Source organism: Pseudochaenichthys georgianus, chromosome 3, assembly GCF_902827115.2.
Source record: "Pseudochaenichthys georgianus chromosome 3, fPseGeo1.2, whole genome shotgun sequence".
Lineage (NCBI taxonomy): Eukaryota > Metazoa > Chordata > Actinopteri > Perciformes > Channichthyidae > Pseudochaenichthys > Pseudochaenichthys georgianus.
The window spans coordinates 52,509,529-52,530,901 of NC_047505.1; the positions used below are offsets into that span (position 1 = coordinate 52,509,529).

At 39.2% G+C, this 21,373-nt stretch overlaps 1 protein-coding gene across 1 annotated transcript in view; it reads left to right on the plus strand.

The window, feature by feature from the left end:
- The window catches only part of LOC117442880 (NT-3 growth factor receptor-like), a 210,293-nt gene that overhangs the window by 63,152 nt on the left and 125,768 nt on the right, over window positions 1-21,373 (plus strand). Inside the window, exon 2 of the mRNA XM_034078826.1 lies at window positions 5,641-5,715. Within this exon, the coding sequence (XP_033934717.1) occupies window positions 5,641-5,715 (75 nt within the window). The remainder of the gene's footprint in view (window positions 1-5,640; window positions 5,716-21,373) is intronic.

Genomic DNA, 21,373 nt, shown 5'->3' on the forward strand with positions numbered 1-21,373 from the left:
TAAAAACGTGATATTATTTGGTTAGAAATCGGTCTGCACGTGCTATCTTTTAGATACACATACATGTATCATTTGCATTAGGAGACATGTATGGTTGCTGCTTCACACTTCAATTGCTTTAGATGCAAAGTAACAAAAGTATTCAAAGTGTATAACGCTGTTGTGTACTTACATCAGCGTCAGATAAAGTCAAATCTCCAATCAATAACAAACCAGGCCAAATGCTTTCACCTCTCGTTCTCTTTCTGCCCAAAACTGCTAAACTCTCTTTTATTTAAAATGTATTTAATTTTATTTTATTTAACCAGATAAAAGCATTGAGATAGAATCTCATTTGCAATGCTGACTAGGCCAAGAAGGCAGCAACGTTACACATAACACATAACACAAACATATAAAATACAGAGAACATAACTAAGAAAACAAAAGACAAAAAAGCAGTCCCTACATTGTGCACATTAGAAAGAAAAACAAATGTATAGAAACTCGTCAAATGCTAAATATCTCTCCTCTTTGATCCCAAGATCAAGATCTGTCAATGCGGGGCAGGAAGTCACTGAAGAAATGGAAATGAGCTGTCTGGATGTTTCATTTCAGAAGCTCAAAATACAAGAGCGGTGATTGAGGATTGCATTGGAGACTAAGTGAACAAAAGATTGTTTTATTTAGCTTTTTGTTTTGTGTTGAGTATTGCTATTTTGATCTTTCTGTATTAACATTGTAGAAGCCGGTCAACCATGTGTTTAGTCCTAATTGGATAATTGCCCAAGGTCTCTGCCTCATGGTGAAGGCTCTTTTTCATAAACTGCTCTTCCATGAGATCGGCACATGTTGCTGTTATGCTTTTTGATTTTATATTTACCAAAAGCACTGAGCGACTGTGGCCTTTATCTGAACTCTGACCAGTTTGAGCATTACATGATCTGTGTGAGCGAGAGAGAGACTGTGAACACTACTGTCTTGCTGCTATTGATTTCCAGTGCGTCAGTTGTGATTGGTCAACCGGTTAAAGATGTCCCGCCCTTTAGCCTATCATGTACAATGTGTTGGAGTTAGCCAATAGAAGCTGTTTAGTGTCCGGGCTCCTATTCTCTAGTTTTGGATGGCTTATTGGGGTATCCATTTTCAATCGACCAATCAATTCACATATCTCAATGACGTCTTATTACATTACATTACATTACACTTGTTAGACGCTTTTATCCAAAGCGACTTACATACTCAATACTGAGGGCAATCCCCACAGGAGCCATTTGGGTGAAGTGTCCAGGGACACAACGACATGCTGACTGCAGCGGGACTCGAACTTGACTAAAATCAATTGAATTGATTGCAATTAGATTGATGATCTGTTAGATGGAGGTTACATGTGTACGTACAAGAAACTTAAAACTTAAATAGAACAAAAATGGATGGCAACAGTCCCAAACATGTGCATTTGTTTAAATGAATGAATGTGTTCAGTTTGATGGGCTGTCTTCTGAGTGGTTAAACATCACTAATGGTGTACCACAAGGTTCAGTTTTAGGTCCCTCTATTATTCTCTATCTATATGAATAGTTTAGGTGAACATCTCAAGGAGCAACCTTACATTTTTACGCGGACGATACCGTTATGTACTGTGCAGGTCCCTCGGTTAACGAGGCTGTTGTTAAATTACAGGCTGTTTTTAACAATCAGGCTCAGCTCTCTGAGCTTAAGCTTCTTTTAAATGTGGATAAAACCAAGGTAATGCTCTTTTCTAAAGCTAAAGCTAAAAATACACCGGAGACTGCTTTGGATATTGTAACTACGCAAGGAATACAACTTGAAGTGGTTACCTGTTACAAATACTTGGGTATCTGGCTTGATGATTGTCTCACTTTTACATTTCATGTAAATAACCTGCTTAAAAAGCTGAGGGTTAGGCTGGGTTTCTTTTACAGAAACACATCCTGTTTCTCGCTTGAGGCCAGGAAAAGGCTCTGTGACCTTTGACCTGAGCTGGACTATGGGGATCTGGTCTATATGAATGCACCTGCCAATTACCTGAGCAAGTTAGATGCTGCGTATCACAGCGCACTGAGATTTTTGACAAATTGTAAAGCACTTACGCATCGCTGTACCCTGTATGCCCAGGCAGGTCTGCCATCACTTACTGTACGGAGGCTCAGTCACTGGTACTTTTTCATTTACAAAGCCATGTTGGATAAACTAGCATCTTATATCTGCTCCCTGATCTCTCGGCGAATTGAAAGTACTTATTGCCTGAGATCGCATGCTGTGGTTTTATTAAATGTCCAAGTGCTAGGACTGTCTTAGGGAAGACAGCTTTCAGATGTGCAGCTCCACTAACATGGAACAGTCTGCAACAAGAATGGACAATTACCAAGCTAGTACCACGACATGTTTTTTGTTTTTTTTCACTTACATTTGTATTGACATTTTTATAAACATACAAAACCACATATAGTTCAGTATACACTTGAATTAGAGACCCATTGAAGACGAACAAAGAAAATACAAATAATAATAAAAACAAGCAAACAGTGACATGGAAGCTTTCTATCCTATTTTAATGCAACATCATGGTCTGGTTCCAACTCTCAATTTGTGGTGTCGTTCATTTTTCTTTTATATTCAACCCATGTTTCCCATTTGGACTCAAATGTCCCTTCCTGGATCCTCAATATGTGTGTGAATCTCTCCATATCAAATATTTCCTGTACTACTCCCAGCCCCCACTACATGTTTTTAAAGCTCGGTTGGATGCTCCACAATCAGATGCTGATGGTACCTGTACATGTGGAGAGATATGTAAATTGTAATCCCTGTACATTTTGCCGTATGATGTCCTTTTGTTGTTCTGTTGTTTATGTTTTGATGTCTTCTTGTGGAACCTACTGCTGCAGGTCTGCCTTGAAAAAGAGATCATGATCTCAATGGGATTTTACCTGGATAAACAAATGTTTTGAATTGAATTGAAATGATGTGAAGTAAAACAAGCTATTCCTCGTTCAGCAGGTGTTCAACATAGATTTCAAAGGTGACAAACGCTAAGTCGGTAGAAAGATGGAATACATCATGTCGCCTTATTCCCTAGAAAGAGCTTTTTAAATGTGTACATTTAATATAAGGAAAGCATATCTCTATCTGTCATGGTGGCAGGTTAGCTGATATTGTCTGCACTTCACAGCCCACATGTACTCTGCTTTCGGCAGGTGGCAGGTGCTAATTGCATTCCCTTTAATGCAAGCACATGTGGATCAGAGCAACAGTAAAGTGGCCTGAAAGCAGAGCGGAGCGGGAGTTGAGTCTGTTTTTTAAATAAAGCAAACAAACCCAATGTAAAAGCAGTCTCCGTCACCTGTTCACCTGCACACAACTGATTTACTTTGCACTTAGGAGGTCCCAAACCATTTGGCAAAAGCAAGCTCAATTTCCTGTGACTCGCAGCTCCATCTAAACGGCTGGTATTCCGGATATTACCATCATTTCAAGACTCATTTACCTGAAACACATCCTGAAACAGCATCACTCACGTCCTCTCGCTGCTTACTGCTCCCACCTGCCAGCCGTCATAAAAAAAAAAGAAAAACTGGCACCTCCAGCCGCCAAAAACAAAGTCATGCACGGCGGGTTTCAGCAGTTCTGGTTATTTGGCAGACCTTTATCCTGCTCTCAAAACAGGTGATGCACCCTGCAGCGCGGTGCTCAAATGAACAGTATGTCCCTGAAGCAGCCTCCTCGTCATTGTACACCAGATGCACGAGAGCCAAAAGATACGCTACGCGAGCGACTTCGCCAAAACCAATTTCAGAAATGTTATTTTCCTGCTGTTGTCATAAAATACAAACTGCTATCTGATCGCAGGACTCAAACTGAACGATGGAGTGTGAGCGTGATGCAAATGTCAGGCTGCAGGATCACTTTCATGTGCACAGGGTAGGGAGGGATACTTTTAAAAAGATGTAATCAGTGTCCTAATCATAGTATCGACATATCAAATAAGTTTAACCTGAATGGCCTTGTGTTGAAAGGTGCTGTATAAATAAACCATGCCTTGATCACCTCCTGTTACATGAGGAAATAAATATAAATTAGTTGTTATACTTAAAGGTGGGGTGGGTAAGTTTGAGAAACCGGCTCGAGATACACGTTTTGTTATATTCCATGGAATGCTCTTCACATCCCGATAGCAATGAATATCTGAAGTGCTTTGATAACAAATCCATAAAAAAACGTCATCTGTAGAAGCCGTAATACTGTAAAAAGTACAACCGATTGGATGGCCTACCTGCCTGTCAGCCTTCAATCGGGGCACAAACTTATCTCGTGCCCTCATTGGTCATGTGCGCGTTCGTGTGTGTTGGGGGAGGGGCTCTGTGAGGAAGTGGCAGATTTTCTCCGGTTGTGTATTTTCAAATTCTAGCGATCTCGAGCCGGTTTCTCAAACTTACCTACCCCACCTTTAAGTGTATTATGTAAAGCTAGTAATGTAAACCATACACATGTTCATCATTAGGACTTCTAGTTTAAACCATAGACTGTATATATAAGGTTTAAACATGCAATCACTGGGTGGATTATTTACCATCTACTGTATTCATTCAGCTCAGACTTTATTTAAACTTAGAGTAGATCTGTACAGTGATCTGATCTTTTAATACTGCAAGTGAATCCCTTATTTTGTATCCTGTTACATATAATCGCTTACTCCCCAAGCCTGTATGTATGTGTTTGCATGTGCTGCCATTCAAATCACATCTGTGTATATACATCTGTATATATAACACTGACTGCTGCGTTCATTGGAATGTGGCATTTAGGATGAAGTCCCTCCAGCGTTATATTTCCCCAAAACAAAGCAATCTACTCACTGCTGCATCTCCTCATTTCCCCGGCTTAATTGAAACGGGTGCGCCCTGTGTGTGTTGCCTATTTCATTTCCAAAATACAACAAATCTTTTACAACATGCTCATTGTCCCGGAGCTAATTTGAAGGCGCCAGCTTCCCCTTCTGGTCTTTTTATCCCCGGCACATAGAAATGCTTTTCCCTGGGAGTCTAGTGATAGTGTTGGAGGAAGTATCTGCAGTATTTATTTGGTCCCCCACATAGATTAAGCTTAAAACGCCGCCTCATGGCAATTAAATCTATCAGAGGGCGGCAGCGAGCACTCCGTCAGAACTGCTTCAATAATTGCAATTTAAATGAATGTGGATTCAGAGGCGTTGGGACTGACTTTCTGCCGCCTTACTTCCTGGTTTTGTTTTCTGTTGGAAAAGATCCACTCGTCACCGGCTTGAGCTTCGATATCAGGATACATGCTCTGGCTGCTAACATTGTCCATGCTGTCGACACTGCTAAACAGACATGACAATTCAGTACCATATCGCACCGAGACATGGCAACACCGGTCGTTACTACGATGACTATTAGAAACTCTCCTGCCTGCCAGTAGCTTTGCCGATATCTGTGTTGATAGGTAATAGATTAAGAGCTGTGAATCTGCTTAGAAACAGGATTGTTTGGATTGAACAAAATACGGTACAAGCTACGCAGGGCCTTTGTTATCATGTGTACTCTGATATTGGAAGCGTGCATTTAGTACTTTCCCAACATGTTCCTTCCTCTCATGTGTGCTCCTCTCTGTTTGCAGACACATCGAGAACTGGACGGGCCTGCAGACTCTGAGAGACGTGGACATGGAGCTGTACACCGGACTGCAGAGACTGTGAGTGTGCAGAGATGCTGTGATGTGGCGGGGTTTGGGGACACCTGTGATCGAGACACCGTATTTAAGTCATAATGTGTTGCAGATGTGGAACAAGCACCTGCTGTTAAATCCCTGTTTTCATCTGGTTTCCTGCATGCTCGCCACGGTCGGGAGGGTTACTTTAAACATGTTATCCGTTACATTAGTTACCTGTAAAAAGAAATGTATAACGTTTAGGATGGCCGAAGACACTACACTACCCAGAATCCTCAGATATCGTTTGGGACTACGACATCCGCCTTGCTTTACAAAACCCTGTGATTAGTCCTCAAGCTCAGTGATTGGATGTTGGAGTGGCAGTGCGCCAAGGTTACGCCGAGCTCTTTGAAATGGAATGAAACCTCCACAGACTATCCAAAACTAGGCGGTGCGGGTTAAAACAGCTTCAAGTTTACAGTGTTGACACAATACATTATAATTTCCAGTTTAGTTTATGACGGATTTATTTTGTTTGGATTTATATTGTTTTGGTATTTTTGTAACACCAATCATGACCCAGTAGTCTAGTTAAGCAGACATAATAATATCAAACATAATATTACTATTACGTTTATTGTGAAATTAAAACAGAACGGTGAAGAACAATACATTTCAGTCTCTCGATTTGAAGCGTATGCATTGTACCATGAACCTGTAGACTCTGTAACAGAGGAGTGGGAAAGGTACTTTCTGAAGATGTTACAAATAACACACAGCATACAATGCCATAATAACTTTGTATTATTAGTGTAGGACACTTATGTATGTATAACATCTGGAGATGTGTAGCTATATTCATGTTTTCACATAATTGTACAGGATATTGCTATACTATTTCACATATTGTAGTTCTCCACATTAATATTTGATTTGTAAAACATCACAGACGGAAAGCTATATTGCAAATTCTGATTCCATAGATGTGTCTCCCGTCACCCAAACACCCGGGACTATTCTCTCAACTCAGTATTTTACTTTCTTATATTCAAAGAAAATCAGTAATATATTGAAAAACTACAAGTCCCTGTCTATCAGCTGTGCACCGTTATGGTGTAAATATAATCTACTAATTGGATCAAATATAAAAGTCAGCCGAATTAGTGTTGATACTGCAAGGAGACGTATTGTTTGAAGAGAAATTGAAGATGTTGTTTAATTGCTGATATATTTATTATCCACGTCACGTTTTCAGTTCCTCATGTTTGTCTAGAAGTCTTCTCATCAGGGCTCTATAAATAAAAGAACTACGGCAGATGTGTAATATTTAATGCAGCCGAACTGTGTATTACAATGCCGTTATGTGATGACTTTCAAAAGAGAAGAGCAAGCACACTCGGAATGAAGTATTATCTTCTTTTTCTTTTTATGTTTTCGGATTTCATATCGTAAAAAACACCATATCCCAACGTGCATTGCGGCTAAAACATCCAATCACCGAGCTTCAACGATAGCTGAGGATTATGGGTAATTCGATGTTTTATCAAAACCTCTGAGAAAATAAATGCGTCTCTCAGAATCGAAAGGGAAATGGGAAAAACACAAACGCATTGTACACAATTTAGACCAATTCATGTTGTGAAATTAACAAGGATTAACTGATGTGTTTTAGTGGATGAGTACGGCAGATATCACCGTGATATAATCTGACAGTGAGGGGGAATACGGTTTTATTATGAAAACTTTCTGATACCTGAAATACTGTTTTCACCCCCGTGAGGCAACCCTGTCTCCTAAAAATTACGTTCCCACAGAACTTAAACTGCATTCTCAATTACGTTTAGCTAGAAACGTATTTTCTCCCACGTTACGTTAGTTTATGACACGTATCTCAAATACGTTTATTTTCTACATATCTTCTAGAAGCATATTTTATTCCACGTTACGTTAGTTATGATGTAACTTAAATACGTTTATTTTCTACAATCTTTGCCATTTATTGTCTTGCTTATAATAATGATAATTAGTTATTTATAAATATCATTTTAGAGCACACCTTTGAAATCGACAATCGGGCTCGATATATGGTTAAATTAAAATCAGTAGGCGAGGCTGTAATTTCGCCAGCTGTTACTCTCATGTGCGAGGCAGAACATAATAGTTTTAACATGCAAAAAGCTGCTGTGTCGTTTCATTGCCCCTCAACATTAAAAACAAATCCAGAGTTACGTGTTTCTGTACTTCCTCTAAGAAGAAAGGACAGTAAACAGAAGAGCTCTGTGACTTCAGGCTTGATCGCCGTTCAAATGACAGCGCTGGTTTCCCCAAAAGTGGGCGGGGGCTGTAAAGTGAAGTAGATTTACTCTCATCTATTATTCAAAACCATTCTCTTTATTCTAACGTAACTTACATGCCAGTGTTTTATCTTTTATTTATTTGTTTTTATTTTAAATCGTATAATGTCGCACTTTTTTTCCGTCTGTGAGGAAAGAACTGGGCTCAGAGCCTCAAAATACTGAAATCTGTATTTTTTAAAATCTTTTCCTTCTAATTTATTATTCTTTCTAAATAACACAACAATTATCCTTGTTTTTATTTATTCATTTAATTCTATAATCTTGGGCTTTTAGCCGTAAATAAAGTCACCGGAAACAGACGGGACATTTTGAGCGATACACACCACAACCCACTAAACTGATACCCAAGATCCTCAGCTTGAAGCTTGTTGATTGGATGTTTTAGCCGCAATGCACGCTGGGATATGGTGTTGATATGATATGGAGATATGATATCCGACAACGAAAAATAAAATAATACCTAATTCAGAGTGTGCTTGCTTTTCTCTTTGGAAGTCATCACATAACGGCATTGTAATACACGGTTCGGCTGCATTAAATATACACATCTGCCGTAATTCTTTATTTATAGAGAGAGACAAACAGGAGAACTGCTGCCAAACTGAATACTTGACGTGGATCATAAATATATCAACAATTAAACAACATCTTCAATTTCTTTTCACAAAATACGTCTCCTTGCAGTATCAATAGTAATTCGGCTGACTTTTATATTTGATCCAATTGGTATATAGGTTATATTTACACCACAACGGTGCATAGCTGATCGAAAAGGACTTTTATTACTGATTTTCTTTGAATATAAGAATCTAAATACTGAGTTGAGAGAATAGTCAGGGGATTTGGGTGATGAGAGACACATCTATGGAATCACAATTTCAATAGCTTACTATTAAATGACGGATAGCCTATGCCTTTCTGTCTGTGATGTTTTACAAATCAGATATTAATGTGAAGAAGTAAAACAAGAGAATAGTATAGCAATATCCTGTAAAATTACGTAAAAACATGAATACAACTACACATCTTCAGATGTTATACATAAGTGTCTACACTAATAATACAAAGTTATTATTAGTATGCTGTGTGTACCTTGTGTGCACCGCCTAGTGGTTAAAGCATGTTATTGAATTATTTTTGTTGCATAATCTTATTTGATCAAAACAATATTAAGAGTACATACTTTCATAGGGGGAAAGTAGAAGGTCAATGATAGAAATATAGAATATAAAAAGTCAAGAAGATACTAAGTGATCTCTACAATAAAACAGTTTAGTGCTGGATGTACAAAGATATTAATAGGAGGATGTGCAAAACAGAAAAACGAATTAACCTTTATTAACACATTAAAAAATACTTTAGGTTAAGGTCTTCTTTTAAACAAGAAAAAAGCTCTGGGGGTATCTATCTACAGATGAATATTAAGCCTGACAAAGTACTTAACGTCTAACATATTGCTTTCCTGCAATGTTAACTATGTTGAAACACTTATTTTAAATGATATTATACACATTAATTATACTCTTATGTATGTAGATAGAATAATAAATGTGCAGAATATGACAGTTTAATGGTGGAGGTATACAGTACACACATATTGATAGATGTCTGTTGAGGAACCTGCGACCTAAGTTGTGTATAAGATCAATACACCTTAGAAAACCTTGAAATCTTGAAAGGGATATGCAAAATAGCCATTATACAGTTTTTAATTAACTATTAGTAGAGAATAACGAGTAATGAATATACTTTATAAAGATCTGCAGATAAATGTTTAGTCTTCTCAAGCACCAACTATCAAATATCTCTCCTGATTGTTGGCACTTGACAATCACCTTCCCTGAATTGTATTCAGGTGTAACTAAAGTCTGCTTTAAGGGTTGTTTATATTCCACATCATTAATCAGAATCTGCAAAGTAGCTAAACTAAATGTAGTGGAGTAAAAATACCAGGTTAACCTCTGAATTGTAGTGGAGTAGAATTACAAAGTAACAATGAGCTGTCGTGTGGGTATATATTAATGCTGCCCATTATGGATACAAGCGATTTTCACCCATTTAGTAATTACATGTTTTAAATGTGTACACACCAATGTGTTTCCTATCGCCTAAACCTCCAGGGCTGTACACAGTTTAATACTGTCAACTTCTACATTTGGGAAAAACGTCTTTTAAAACTACAATTCCCAGTAGAGACGTGCCATAGAGAACATGTTGCGAAACACAATAGCCAGCATGTGTAGTTCTGGTGGGGCGTTCGAGTCCAGTTTTGAATAGTCTGCCGTGGTTTCGTTCCATTTCAAAGAGCTTGACGCTCGGCGTAACCTCGGCGCAACATCACGGGGTTTGTCAACGGGACTGTAGTCCCAAACGATAGCTGGGGATTATGGGTAGTGTAGTGTCTTGGGCCATCCTAAATCTCGAAATGTCCCGTCTGTTTCTGGTGACTTTATTTACGGCTAAAAAGCATGCTAAAATGCCCAAGATTATAGAATTAAACGAATAAATAAAAACAAGGATAATTGTGTGCTATTGGTGAGTAAATAACAGTGTGTTATTTAGAAAAGAATAACAAATTAGAAGGAAGAGATTTTAAAAAATACAGATTTCAGTATTTTGAATCTCTAAACCCCATTTCTTTTCCTCAAAGACGACAAAACAAGTCCGACATTATACGATTTAAAATAAAAACAAATAAATAAAAAGATAAAACACTGGCATGTAATACGTTAGAATAAATAGAATGGTTTTGAATAATAGATGAGAGTAAAATCTACTTCACTTTACAGTCCCGCCCACTTTTGGGGAAACCAGCGCTGTCATTTGAACGGCGATCAAGCCTGAAGCCACAGAGCTCTTCTGTTACTGTCCTTTCTTCTTAGAGGAAGTACAGAAACACGTAACTCTGGATTTGTTTTAATGTTTGAGGTGCAATAAACGACACAGCAGCTTTTTGGCATGTTAAAACTATTATGTTCTGCCTCGCTCATGAGAGTAACAGCTGGCGAAATTACAGCCTCGCCTACTGATTTTAATTTAACCATATATCGAGCCCGATTGTCGATTTCAAAGGTGTGCTCTAAAATGATATTTATAAATGACTATTATCATTATTATAAGCAAGACAATAAATGGCAAAGATATGTAGAAAATAAACGTATTTCAGATACGTTCATAACTAACGTAACGTGGGAGAAAATATGTTTCTAGAAGATATGTAGAAAATAAACGTATTTCAGATACGTTCATAACAAACGTAACGTGGGAGTAAATACGTTTCTAGCTAAACGTAATTGAGAATGCAGTTTAGTTCTGTGGGAACGTAATTTTTAGGAGACAGGGTTGCGTGAGGGTTGACGCTAACTTTACATGGACGCTGCCGTTACACGTTATCCTGGCGAGACCTCAAATCATCTTCGTAATATCTATCAAACTGTAGATCCGACACATCGACTGGACGTGGATTCTAAAAGTACGATATACACTTCTCGCTAGAAACCTAATCAAAAAGCGGAGCGCTTGTTGACATTCGGGGAAAGTGTCACTGGAAACGTACCTAACATCTTTTATCGGCTTCTTTTATCAATGTGATCGCACTAGCTAGCTAACTGACCCTAACCTTAATATATACTGACAGAAAATTAACCACAGTGTCAACAGCGATATTTGCATGTTTTTTTTTAATAGCAAAATGTTTCCTACTGGAAGTGTTTTGGGAGTTGATGGATTTTTGCATGAAGGCCATCGAAGTAGCCTTAATGAAAACCCAAAATGTAGTTCAGTATTTAAACTTCTAATCCCCGTTTATCCTCTGGTCTCCTGCTCACTGGTTTAATTCAGCGGTTTAATGTCCGGTACTTCTCCGAATGCGACAAGATCCCCGCTAATTCTCCGATGAGATGACGAGGTGTTAGTCAGGGGGTGTAGAGAGGGGAAGGAGGAGGAGAAGGAGAAGAAGAAGAAGAAGAAGAAGAAGAAGAAGAAGAAGAAGAAGAAGAAGAAGAAGAAGAAGAAGAAGAAGAAGAAGAAGAAGAAGCAGCAGCTAAGGGTCTGTTCCTGATCCCAACACAAGCTGATGTTTAAACAGGCTTTTAATTCTCGACGGTCACACGGCGGTGGAACATCCCATCCGCTTTGCGTGGCCGCTGATCAATGCTAAAAAGCAGAAGGGAAAATTGAATTAGCGATCCCTTGGTGCTGGGCTTTTCTACCCTACATCCTTTACATTCCTCTCACTCCTCCCTCAGTCGCCGCCTCCCGACCTCTTTCTCCTTCCTCCTAATTTCTCCATCTCCTCGCAGGGAACCGTATTCTCCTTCTCCCTCTCCCCTGATCCCCTTGATCCCTCATCAGGGAGGCCAAGTGCAATATCTCCAACCACCGAATTAGCATTTTTCTCATTACCACCTCCTGTCTCCTGCTGCCTCGTCTGGGGATGAAGGCTCCTCCCTGGAGACCTTTCCCTTTTGGGACGAGGGAGAACAAGTCACTCTAGGACATCAGCTCATTTTACACCTCAGTCATTTGTATTTAAATAATAATAAAGCTTAATTTATATAGCACTCATGCAGCTCAAAGTGCTTTACAAAATGACACATCACAAGTTAAAAATAAACAAGATATTCCCCTGTTTGTTAAGAACTTTAAAAAGGTACATGCAGCCAAAATATAACATTTTAACAAGTTAATAGACACAAGGAGGTTAAAGGTATGATAATACAAATAAAGTAAATAATGGTTTCTCTCTGACAAATAAGACCCAAGACAACTGAGTCGATGCAACATTATAAAACAGACAAGTCAAATCAAGCAATCTGATTGGTTCTTAGCCGTGATATACTGAGCGTATACCACGGGTAGAATTGTAAGTTACTTTTCACAACAAGTCAGTATCCCTCCACGTCTGCGAAAAACAGTATACCGTTGGGCTGAAAAGCAGCGGAGAAGTAACGGGGCAGAAACCCTCCTTTTTACGCAGCGGTCCAGACACAGACATCAAACGGCGACACATATCCAGTGTGCAGTTCCTTTGGCATCAGGGCAGGGATATCTAGATACTTCCCAAGGTTTGACTTAATGAATTGTGCTACTTTTAAAGCCAGCAACGATGTTTTCAAATCTGTAATCAAAGAGGTCCGCAAAAACACTATCGACCAATCAGATTGCTTGATTTGACTTATCAGTTTTATAAATATATTTAAATGTCTTCCTATGGAGGAGTGGATTGAGCAGTGCCTATCTCCAGAAAGCACCTAAACGACGACATGCAGAGCTCCGTGAAGAGCAGGTAGACCAACTGGAGAAGTGCCACCATTCAAAAGCTTTCTGATGCGGGTCTTGAAACAAAGCAGAGAAATTATGACCGTTAGTGGCCACAGGTGCGAAAGCTCTCTCCAGAGCTGCTGGAAGCCGAATCTCGGGGACCGGAGAAAGTGGAGAAATATTCTCGCCATGCCGAGCAACAGCCTAGAACAACCTCAGCCTATACAAGTAGCCACGTAAGCCATGCTACTGGTGCTGGACAGGTTTTCGCGTGGGGCCGAACCACGCCCCTTAGCTGTGATATAATGAGCATATACCACGGCCTGCCGTGAGCTATTGCTTAAATACAACATATGAAACCCCATAAAACAAAGTGATCACATGAAAAGGGATGCGATAAGCCATTAAAATAAACATTGAATTATTAAAACGTTTTTTTAACTATACAATACATCCAGGGTATGAAGCAGGACTCCATTGTTATATTAAAAATGTCAGGCTGAGATTTAATTATTCGTGGCTCCTATGGGGAAGTGCATCTTCATAAAGAAATCACAAATACTTTAATAGAGATGGAAAGTCGTAATATTGTTTGACTTCTTCAGTGTTTAGTGTCAGCTTTAGACCATGTGTTGCTGTAATGGCTAGATTTAGCACTCAACCCCAAAACTAATGTTATTTCTGGCGACATGCATCTTTAAAAACAGCTCACAAAAGTATATTTTAACTTTCTGAAGACAGCTGGTCGACGTATTTTGTGCATGGTTAACATTTATTCAAACGGGAAATTACACATTTATTGTGGGACTGCTTTCAGCTAGAAATAAATAAAAATGTGGTGCACTAACAGAAATGTACAGCTGTAGGACAATGAGATTGAGTCATAAGTGAAGAGTGTCCACGTTAATGGGAATACAAGTCACCCAGTGCAACAGTGTGGCTCATGAATGTGTTGTTAGCAGCTGTGGAAAAAGCACTGACAGAGAATACAGAAACAGAGGCATCGTGTCCGATATAAACATATTTTTGATATATGGATTTTAATTTTTTTTTAAATCACATTTGATGTAATAACTACATTCGTTAAAATACATGTAGTTGTGGTTATTTTATGTTGAGTGTCGAATGTATTCTTTCAATTGGATCATCGACCAGACTTTAGAAAATAAGCATTGTTTGCTTTGCAGGATAATAGAAGGGTTTGAACCCAAATGCAGCGCACAGGAAATCAGGAACAGTTCCTTATTAAAGGTGGGGTAGGTACATTTGAGAAAATCTGCCACCTCCTTACAGAGCCCCCCCTCCAACACACACGAACGAGACTTTTTTCTCATAACCTTAAAACAAAGTCCCTTTTCATCTGCATGTGAAAACAGGCTTCACATGGGACCCTTCACCTTTTCTGTAGATATGATAATAATAATAGATTTATTTTGTTAGCGCTTTTACAGGTGCGCAAAGACGCTTTACAGATATAGTGAAAAGAAAAGAACAACAGATGAATATATATATATATAGTTAAAGGTGGGGTAGGTAAGTTTGAGAAACCGGCTCGAGATCGCCAGAACTTGAAAATACACAACCGGAGAAAATCTGCCACTTCCTCACAGAGCCCCTCCCCCAACACACACGAACGCGCACATGACCAATGAGGGCACGAGATAAGTTTGTGCCCCGATGGAAGGCTGACAGGCAGGTAGGCCAAACGGATTGGTTGTACTTTTTACAGTATTACGGCTTCTACAGAAGACATTTTTTTATGGATTTTTTGTCAAAGCACTTCAGATATTCTTTGCTATCGGGATGTTAAGAGCATTCCATGGAATATAACAAAAAGTGTATCTCGAGCCGGTTTCTGAAACGTACCTACCCCACCTTTAAGTATAATTGAAAAGCTCAGCTGGCACAGAGCAAGGCTGGCAGTGTGCACAGATGTATGAACAGGCAGAGGGTCAGGACACCAGTGGATCATTCCTCACAATACAAACACCAAACAGCCACAGATAGAAAGATTGATATATATTTTATTGATCCCAATTCGGGAAATGATTTTGTTACAGAAAGAGTGTGTTCAACATTAAAATGCAAATACTTACAAATAGAATTAACAATTACAAATAAAATGAAAATTAGGAATTTTATGTCAAAAATAAACAATATACAATATTCTGGATAATTAAAACGTCTTTAAAAAGTCCAACATACTACGGGGTAAGGTAGACCGAAACCAGGGAGTCAGAGGTAGATAACAAAGTCAGAGGCAAAAGGTAGTGATGGCAGTTTGACACTGAAGCTTCGAACGGAGCTTCAACCCTGGACTTCCTATTCCATAGAAGCAGTGCTTCGAAGCTTGCTTCAAATCACGTGACATGTGACGTCCGAAGCAGCAACTGCTTCATTTCCTGAATGACTGGTTCGTCGTCCAATCAGGTGATTCAATGCACTGCCTCGTCTCGATTCTGACAGGTTGAAACCGTTTCGAATTTGAGCGCTTCAACACTTTATGACCGCTCTAAACAATGCGCAATGTGTGGGTTGTTGTCGTAGTTTCCGTTGTTGTGTTGAGTTGTTGTTGGTATTGCATTTTAATTGGATCATTATAGAGCAAGCCAGGAAGAAAGATAGGTCGTTCTGGCTCGAGAAACACTTCGAAATGTGGAGACAATAATTACTATAAATATTTTAAGGAATAGATAGCCCAGTGGATAGAGCCGGCGGCCAGGGTGCGGTGATGTCCTCCGTGCATCTGGTTCAAAGCCCAGAATAGACAATCTTTTGATCATTGCTTTTCAACTTTAATACTTTAATAACTGATAAAAGGCCAGCACTCTCTAGTCTCTTCTCAATAACCCAATACACACAATTATCAATCTTTAATTGCAAATAGAACATGATATTCAGTCTTAGTGTGTGCATAGAATATTCTCCAGGCAAAGATACGTTAAACCCACTGCAGCCTTGCACTTCGCCAGGAGAGGTCGCTGTAACTGAAGCTTCGAGAAACGAACCTATTTCCGACACAATTGTCCAAGTGGTTCGATGCTTGGCGACAGGAAGTCAATCCTGAGCAACATGCTGGAGAGTCTTGTTTTGAGGGGGAATCATGTGGAGTGAGAAAGCATGAGAGGCTTCAACACTGGCCTGATTGCAGGTGAATGGCAGCTGGGAGCGCAGGTGAGCTGATGCGGTGGGCGGGGCTTATCAGAGGAGGCAGGGCTTGTGGAAAACAGGTGCTGCATGTGAGGAGAGGAAGCAGAGTGTGAAGAGACATGTGTTAGCTGCCCGGAATATACACGGCAAAGACTCGTGCTGAAAACCGCACTGGAACAACTTCAAGGACATGGACTTCAAGGCAATATATGAAAGTAACTCAAGAAATGAAGTAAACAAGCTGATCTTCAAGTTCCTCAAAAACACTGGTCTGAGGACGAGGATTGAATATGAACATTACATACATCAACAGTAGGTGGTGTTATATGCTCCAAGTGCAAGCGATTCGCCATTAAAGAAGAAGAAGAAGAAGAAGAAGAAGAAGAAGAAGAAGAAGAAGAAGAAGAAGAAGAAGAAGAAGAAGAAGAAGAAGAAGAATGTGAAGAGATGCTAAACTTGGATTAGCATTCTGATTTGCTTGCTACAGGTAGTGATGGCGAGATGAAGCCTTTTGAAGCTTTCCAGCCAATTGGTTCGCTAAAGGGTTCATCTCATGAGGCTTCATCTGAACACAAACCCCCTGCTGGTCAAAGTGTGTAAAACAGGCAGATGGACATCTCAACAGTGTGCTGTATCTCATACCGAGTCCCCATTGGGTAAAGCCTTAGAATTACTCTAAACAACGAACATTAAATCATATTTTCATGTTAACAATATTGTATTTATCCCAGTTGAATGATTGTGATTGAAAAGCCTAAGGAGGCTGCATATTGCAAAGAGGGATTTATATTCCTTAATAATATTCATAAACTTAACCACGTTGTAGCCGGAGAAAGGCTAAACCATATCAAAGAATACATTTATTAACTACATTATCTCATTTAGCTGTAGCTTTTATAAACAACAACAAAGACGTATTGTTCAGTCGTTGAACCAGGGACCCTGCGGTCACGAGTCAACTGCTTTCCAGCTGAGCCACAGCACACACACTGAAGCTCCCTGAAAACACTGCAACATATTTATTCATTTATTTATTCATGTTTTTATTTATTCATTTATTTATTCATGTTTTTATTCCTACATTTATTTATGCTTGTATCTATTTATACTTAGACATGTTCCGCCCTCTATATGAGTGAGGGTCTGAGCTCTCTTGACTCCATCGTGTCACCGGGCCCGGGTACAGGAGGGGTAATATGGTTCTTAGTATACATCCATGGGTATTATGAGCTTCGTGGTTCAACGGTTCAACCGATCTGAAGCGCTTCCTGAAGCAGTCACGTGGTATCGACAGGCAGCGAGGCTTCGTTTGTCATCGGTGACGTCACTGGCCCAAAACGATACAAGCCTCGATACGAGCTTCACAAAAAGCTTCGGGGATTACTCGACACACGCTCCGAAGCCTCGGCGCAATACGTAACATCACTAGCTACAGTAGAAGTGACTTCTTAGCATGTCGGTCATCACTGAGAGTTGAGGGAATCGTTTGGGATTGAGTTTAGTGTTGCTACCACCCTGAGCACAGGTTTTAGTTTGTAGAGTCTTTTTTATATCTGTGGTCAAAATGAAAAGGGACATCTCGACAGGAAGGCTCAGGCAGGGAGGCGATAGTGCAAGAAGTAGCTTATCCAAGGTAAGACGTATAATGATGGGTTGTTAAATGTGTATTTCATCTTTCATATGGCAAGGCATCTCAATCAAGGGGTTGTGAAGCTGATGATCAGAAAGTAAAATCTGTCCTCTGAATTAATTTAGTTTTAGTACAAAGTCTGTGAAAAGTGGCTCGAGTTGGAGAAGCTTGGAAGCTATAATTTCCAAAAACCATTTCAGTACGGATAACGGATAATGATCTACAAAACTGATTTATTGGAGATTTAAAATAATCCCCCAAAATCTTTTTTCTGGTGAAAGACCCACATTTACCCCCCCCCAGAGTATTAGCTTGCAAGGCGGCCAATCAGATTGAAAGCATTTTGGCTGTATCGGACGTTTGTGTTGGTGTGATCAAGGCAAGTTTATTTATATAGCACTTTTCAACACAAGGCAATTCAAAGTGCTTTACAAAAAATGAAAGACATTAAGCATTAGAAAAGAAAAGCTAATAAAATCTATTGGAACTATTATCTCGCATTTGTTGCATTTTTTTTTTTTAAATGTGTAGAATATAACTCATCCCATTGGGCAAATATATGCTTAAATTAATGTTTTTATTAGGAGGTTTATCACCATTTCTGCATTGCATTTTTTATGTTCTCTTTTAATCAGAATGCTTTATTTATACTTCTGGAAATTGTTTGTTTTGACAGTTTAGAAATAATTGAAAAAAACATGGATATACAGAAGATGTTAAAGTACGATGTCCAATTAAAGAAATATAATACATATATTTATGTAACTTGTATCTTGGTGATGTATTTCAAGGTAGCTCAAAAGTATCCTTTAATTAAAAATAAAATGAAGAAGTGATCTTAAAAATGTTGAGTTGCTCGTCTCTGTGGCAGATTCACGTATTCACCCCCCTTCGGAAATGAAAAATGGTTTCTTCCAAAAGTAAGACCTCACATTTAATGCAGCGAGCATCAAACCACTGCTCAAGGAGATGATTGTGTGCCATAGTCATTACTGCCGTGAGGATAATAACCAAAGCTCATTGTTGCTCCATTGTTGTGCTAATTCCTGTGGAGCGAAACAATAGTGAAGTTATTGTTGGTAATATGCTACGGAAGCTTTCTGGGGCCCACAGAAAGCCTCTGAAGGACCCCTGGAGGTCTCGGAGCCCCACTTTGGAGGCATCTGTGATTACACAATTAGAAGTCATTACCGTCGAGGCCCAGGACAGAGTTCCTGAACTGGGTTGCTGGGAATTGCAAGAAGGATTTCCAAGGAGTCCCAACCAAAGGGATGATTAGTTTAATTTCACACATATTCCCCCTCCATACGAGTTTCCACAATGCGTCGGGATGCCTGTGTTAATCAGAGGTTTCGCTCGCTCTACAAAGAAGTTCAAACATCTTTCATCAGAGTGGTGGATATTGAATTTCTATTTCAGTGCCAGTTCTGCAGGGTGGCAATTGAGGCATAATTGGAAAATACATGGAACGTGTTACAGCGGACTGCAGCAGCAGATCAAATATGTACATGTGTCTTGAAATGCTTTTTTTCGGGGGAAATAATCTGTTTAAAAAAAAAAAAACAGGGCAGGAGATTTTTGATATCTGTATCTCTTGACATAAACGCTTTTTTTATTGCATACATTTCATTCATTTCTATGTAGTTAGAATGAATTGATATGATGGGTCTTGTGTATTCTTTTAATAATATCATACAGTGGTGCATATTAAATTGGACTAGAGTAGAGATGGACTGGTTACCGTGTGCTGCAGCAGAAGACACTAACGGCCCGTCTACACTACAGGCATCAAAACATCTTGAAGCTGGGCGTGTCTGAAGCTTGGCGATTTCTCGCGACCAACAACCAATCAGGAATCTCCCGCCCGCCCCCGGCATATAAAGCAATAGCGATGTTAAAACGAAGTAAACTGGATATAAAATCCCCAAACAGGCGAAAACCTACCAGTTCCACCCACTGTCTCTGCCACCTCCCTCCATGCCTGGCTCCTCCGGTTTGTATCCCGGTAGATGAACACAACAGAGACTGATCATACGGCACCGGGTGATTCACTACCGCTCCATTTTTTTGAATATGAGGAAATTACCTGCGTAGTCTCTCCCAGCATACACGCGGTTTGATTGGCTAGCGCTTGTACTGTCAGATTTGCATACACGGGATTTGATTGGCTGATGCTCGTGATGCTTGCAAAGCCATGCTCCCCACAATGCAGTTCGGCGAAGATTCAAAATCTTCTACGTCACCCCAATCAAATGAATGGGCGAAGCGTTGAAAGCATTTTTCGATGCCTGTAGTGTAGACGGGCCGTAACGGATGTAAAAGTGTCTTGAAATGCACTTTTTTGTGCATACAAATCTTGTACATTTGCAGTTGTATTGAAATGCCAAAAGACGTTTGGAGTTGTTGATATCTCGATGATATAAAAAATGTTTTATGTTATTTCATTGTATACATTTCCTTCTTAAATGATATGTAGTCACACTTTATATTATGAGTCTCTTGTACTCTTGTAATAATGTCAGGGGTTTCACTCGCTCTGCTCTCCTATCATACGGCGGTGCATATTCCATTGGACAGTGGGAGCTGCAGACGATATCTAACAGTGTCTCGAAATGCACTTTGAGACGTTCATTTTGTGTTTAAAAGTCATTACTTGCAATTTCTAAAGAGATTTTGAATGCCTGGATTTATATATATTTATATTTTATTACTTTTTATTGTACTCAATATTTTCTTTAAATATATGTAGTTACGATGGTTTTAGGCAATTTTATTTATAGCACTTTTCAGCACGTAGCGATTCAAAGTGATGTACACAATAAAAACAAAAGACATTTCAGAACAAGTACAGCATAAATACATTAGCCAGTTTTAGATCACGCATATCTTTGTGATTTCACTTCCTTAACCTCTTGAGCCCCAAGCCTGTTTTTCAGGTTTCAGGCTCGAAAATGACATGCCCAAAACAAAGGACTATAACTTAACTTCTAAAAGGGTTATATGCATAATTTCTTTTATCAAAGCAAGGTCACATCTGTGAGTTGGATGTAGAAGTGTCAGAATCAATAAAGATGTTTCAGTGTCAGAGTGAATTCAGATGGAACATAGTCAAAAAGTGTAAATTCTTGTCTCCGCCCAAATAAAACCCATTACTTATAGTGAAAACCACCCTTGAATGATGGGTTAGTAGCCTAAAAGCTTTAGGAATCCAAAGTGTAATAAATAATTATAAAAAAATAATAAGTACCCTGTATCAAGATTGAGGCAAAATAAGTGAGAATTGACCTTTAGGTAGAGGTTT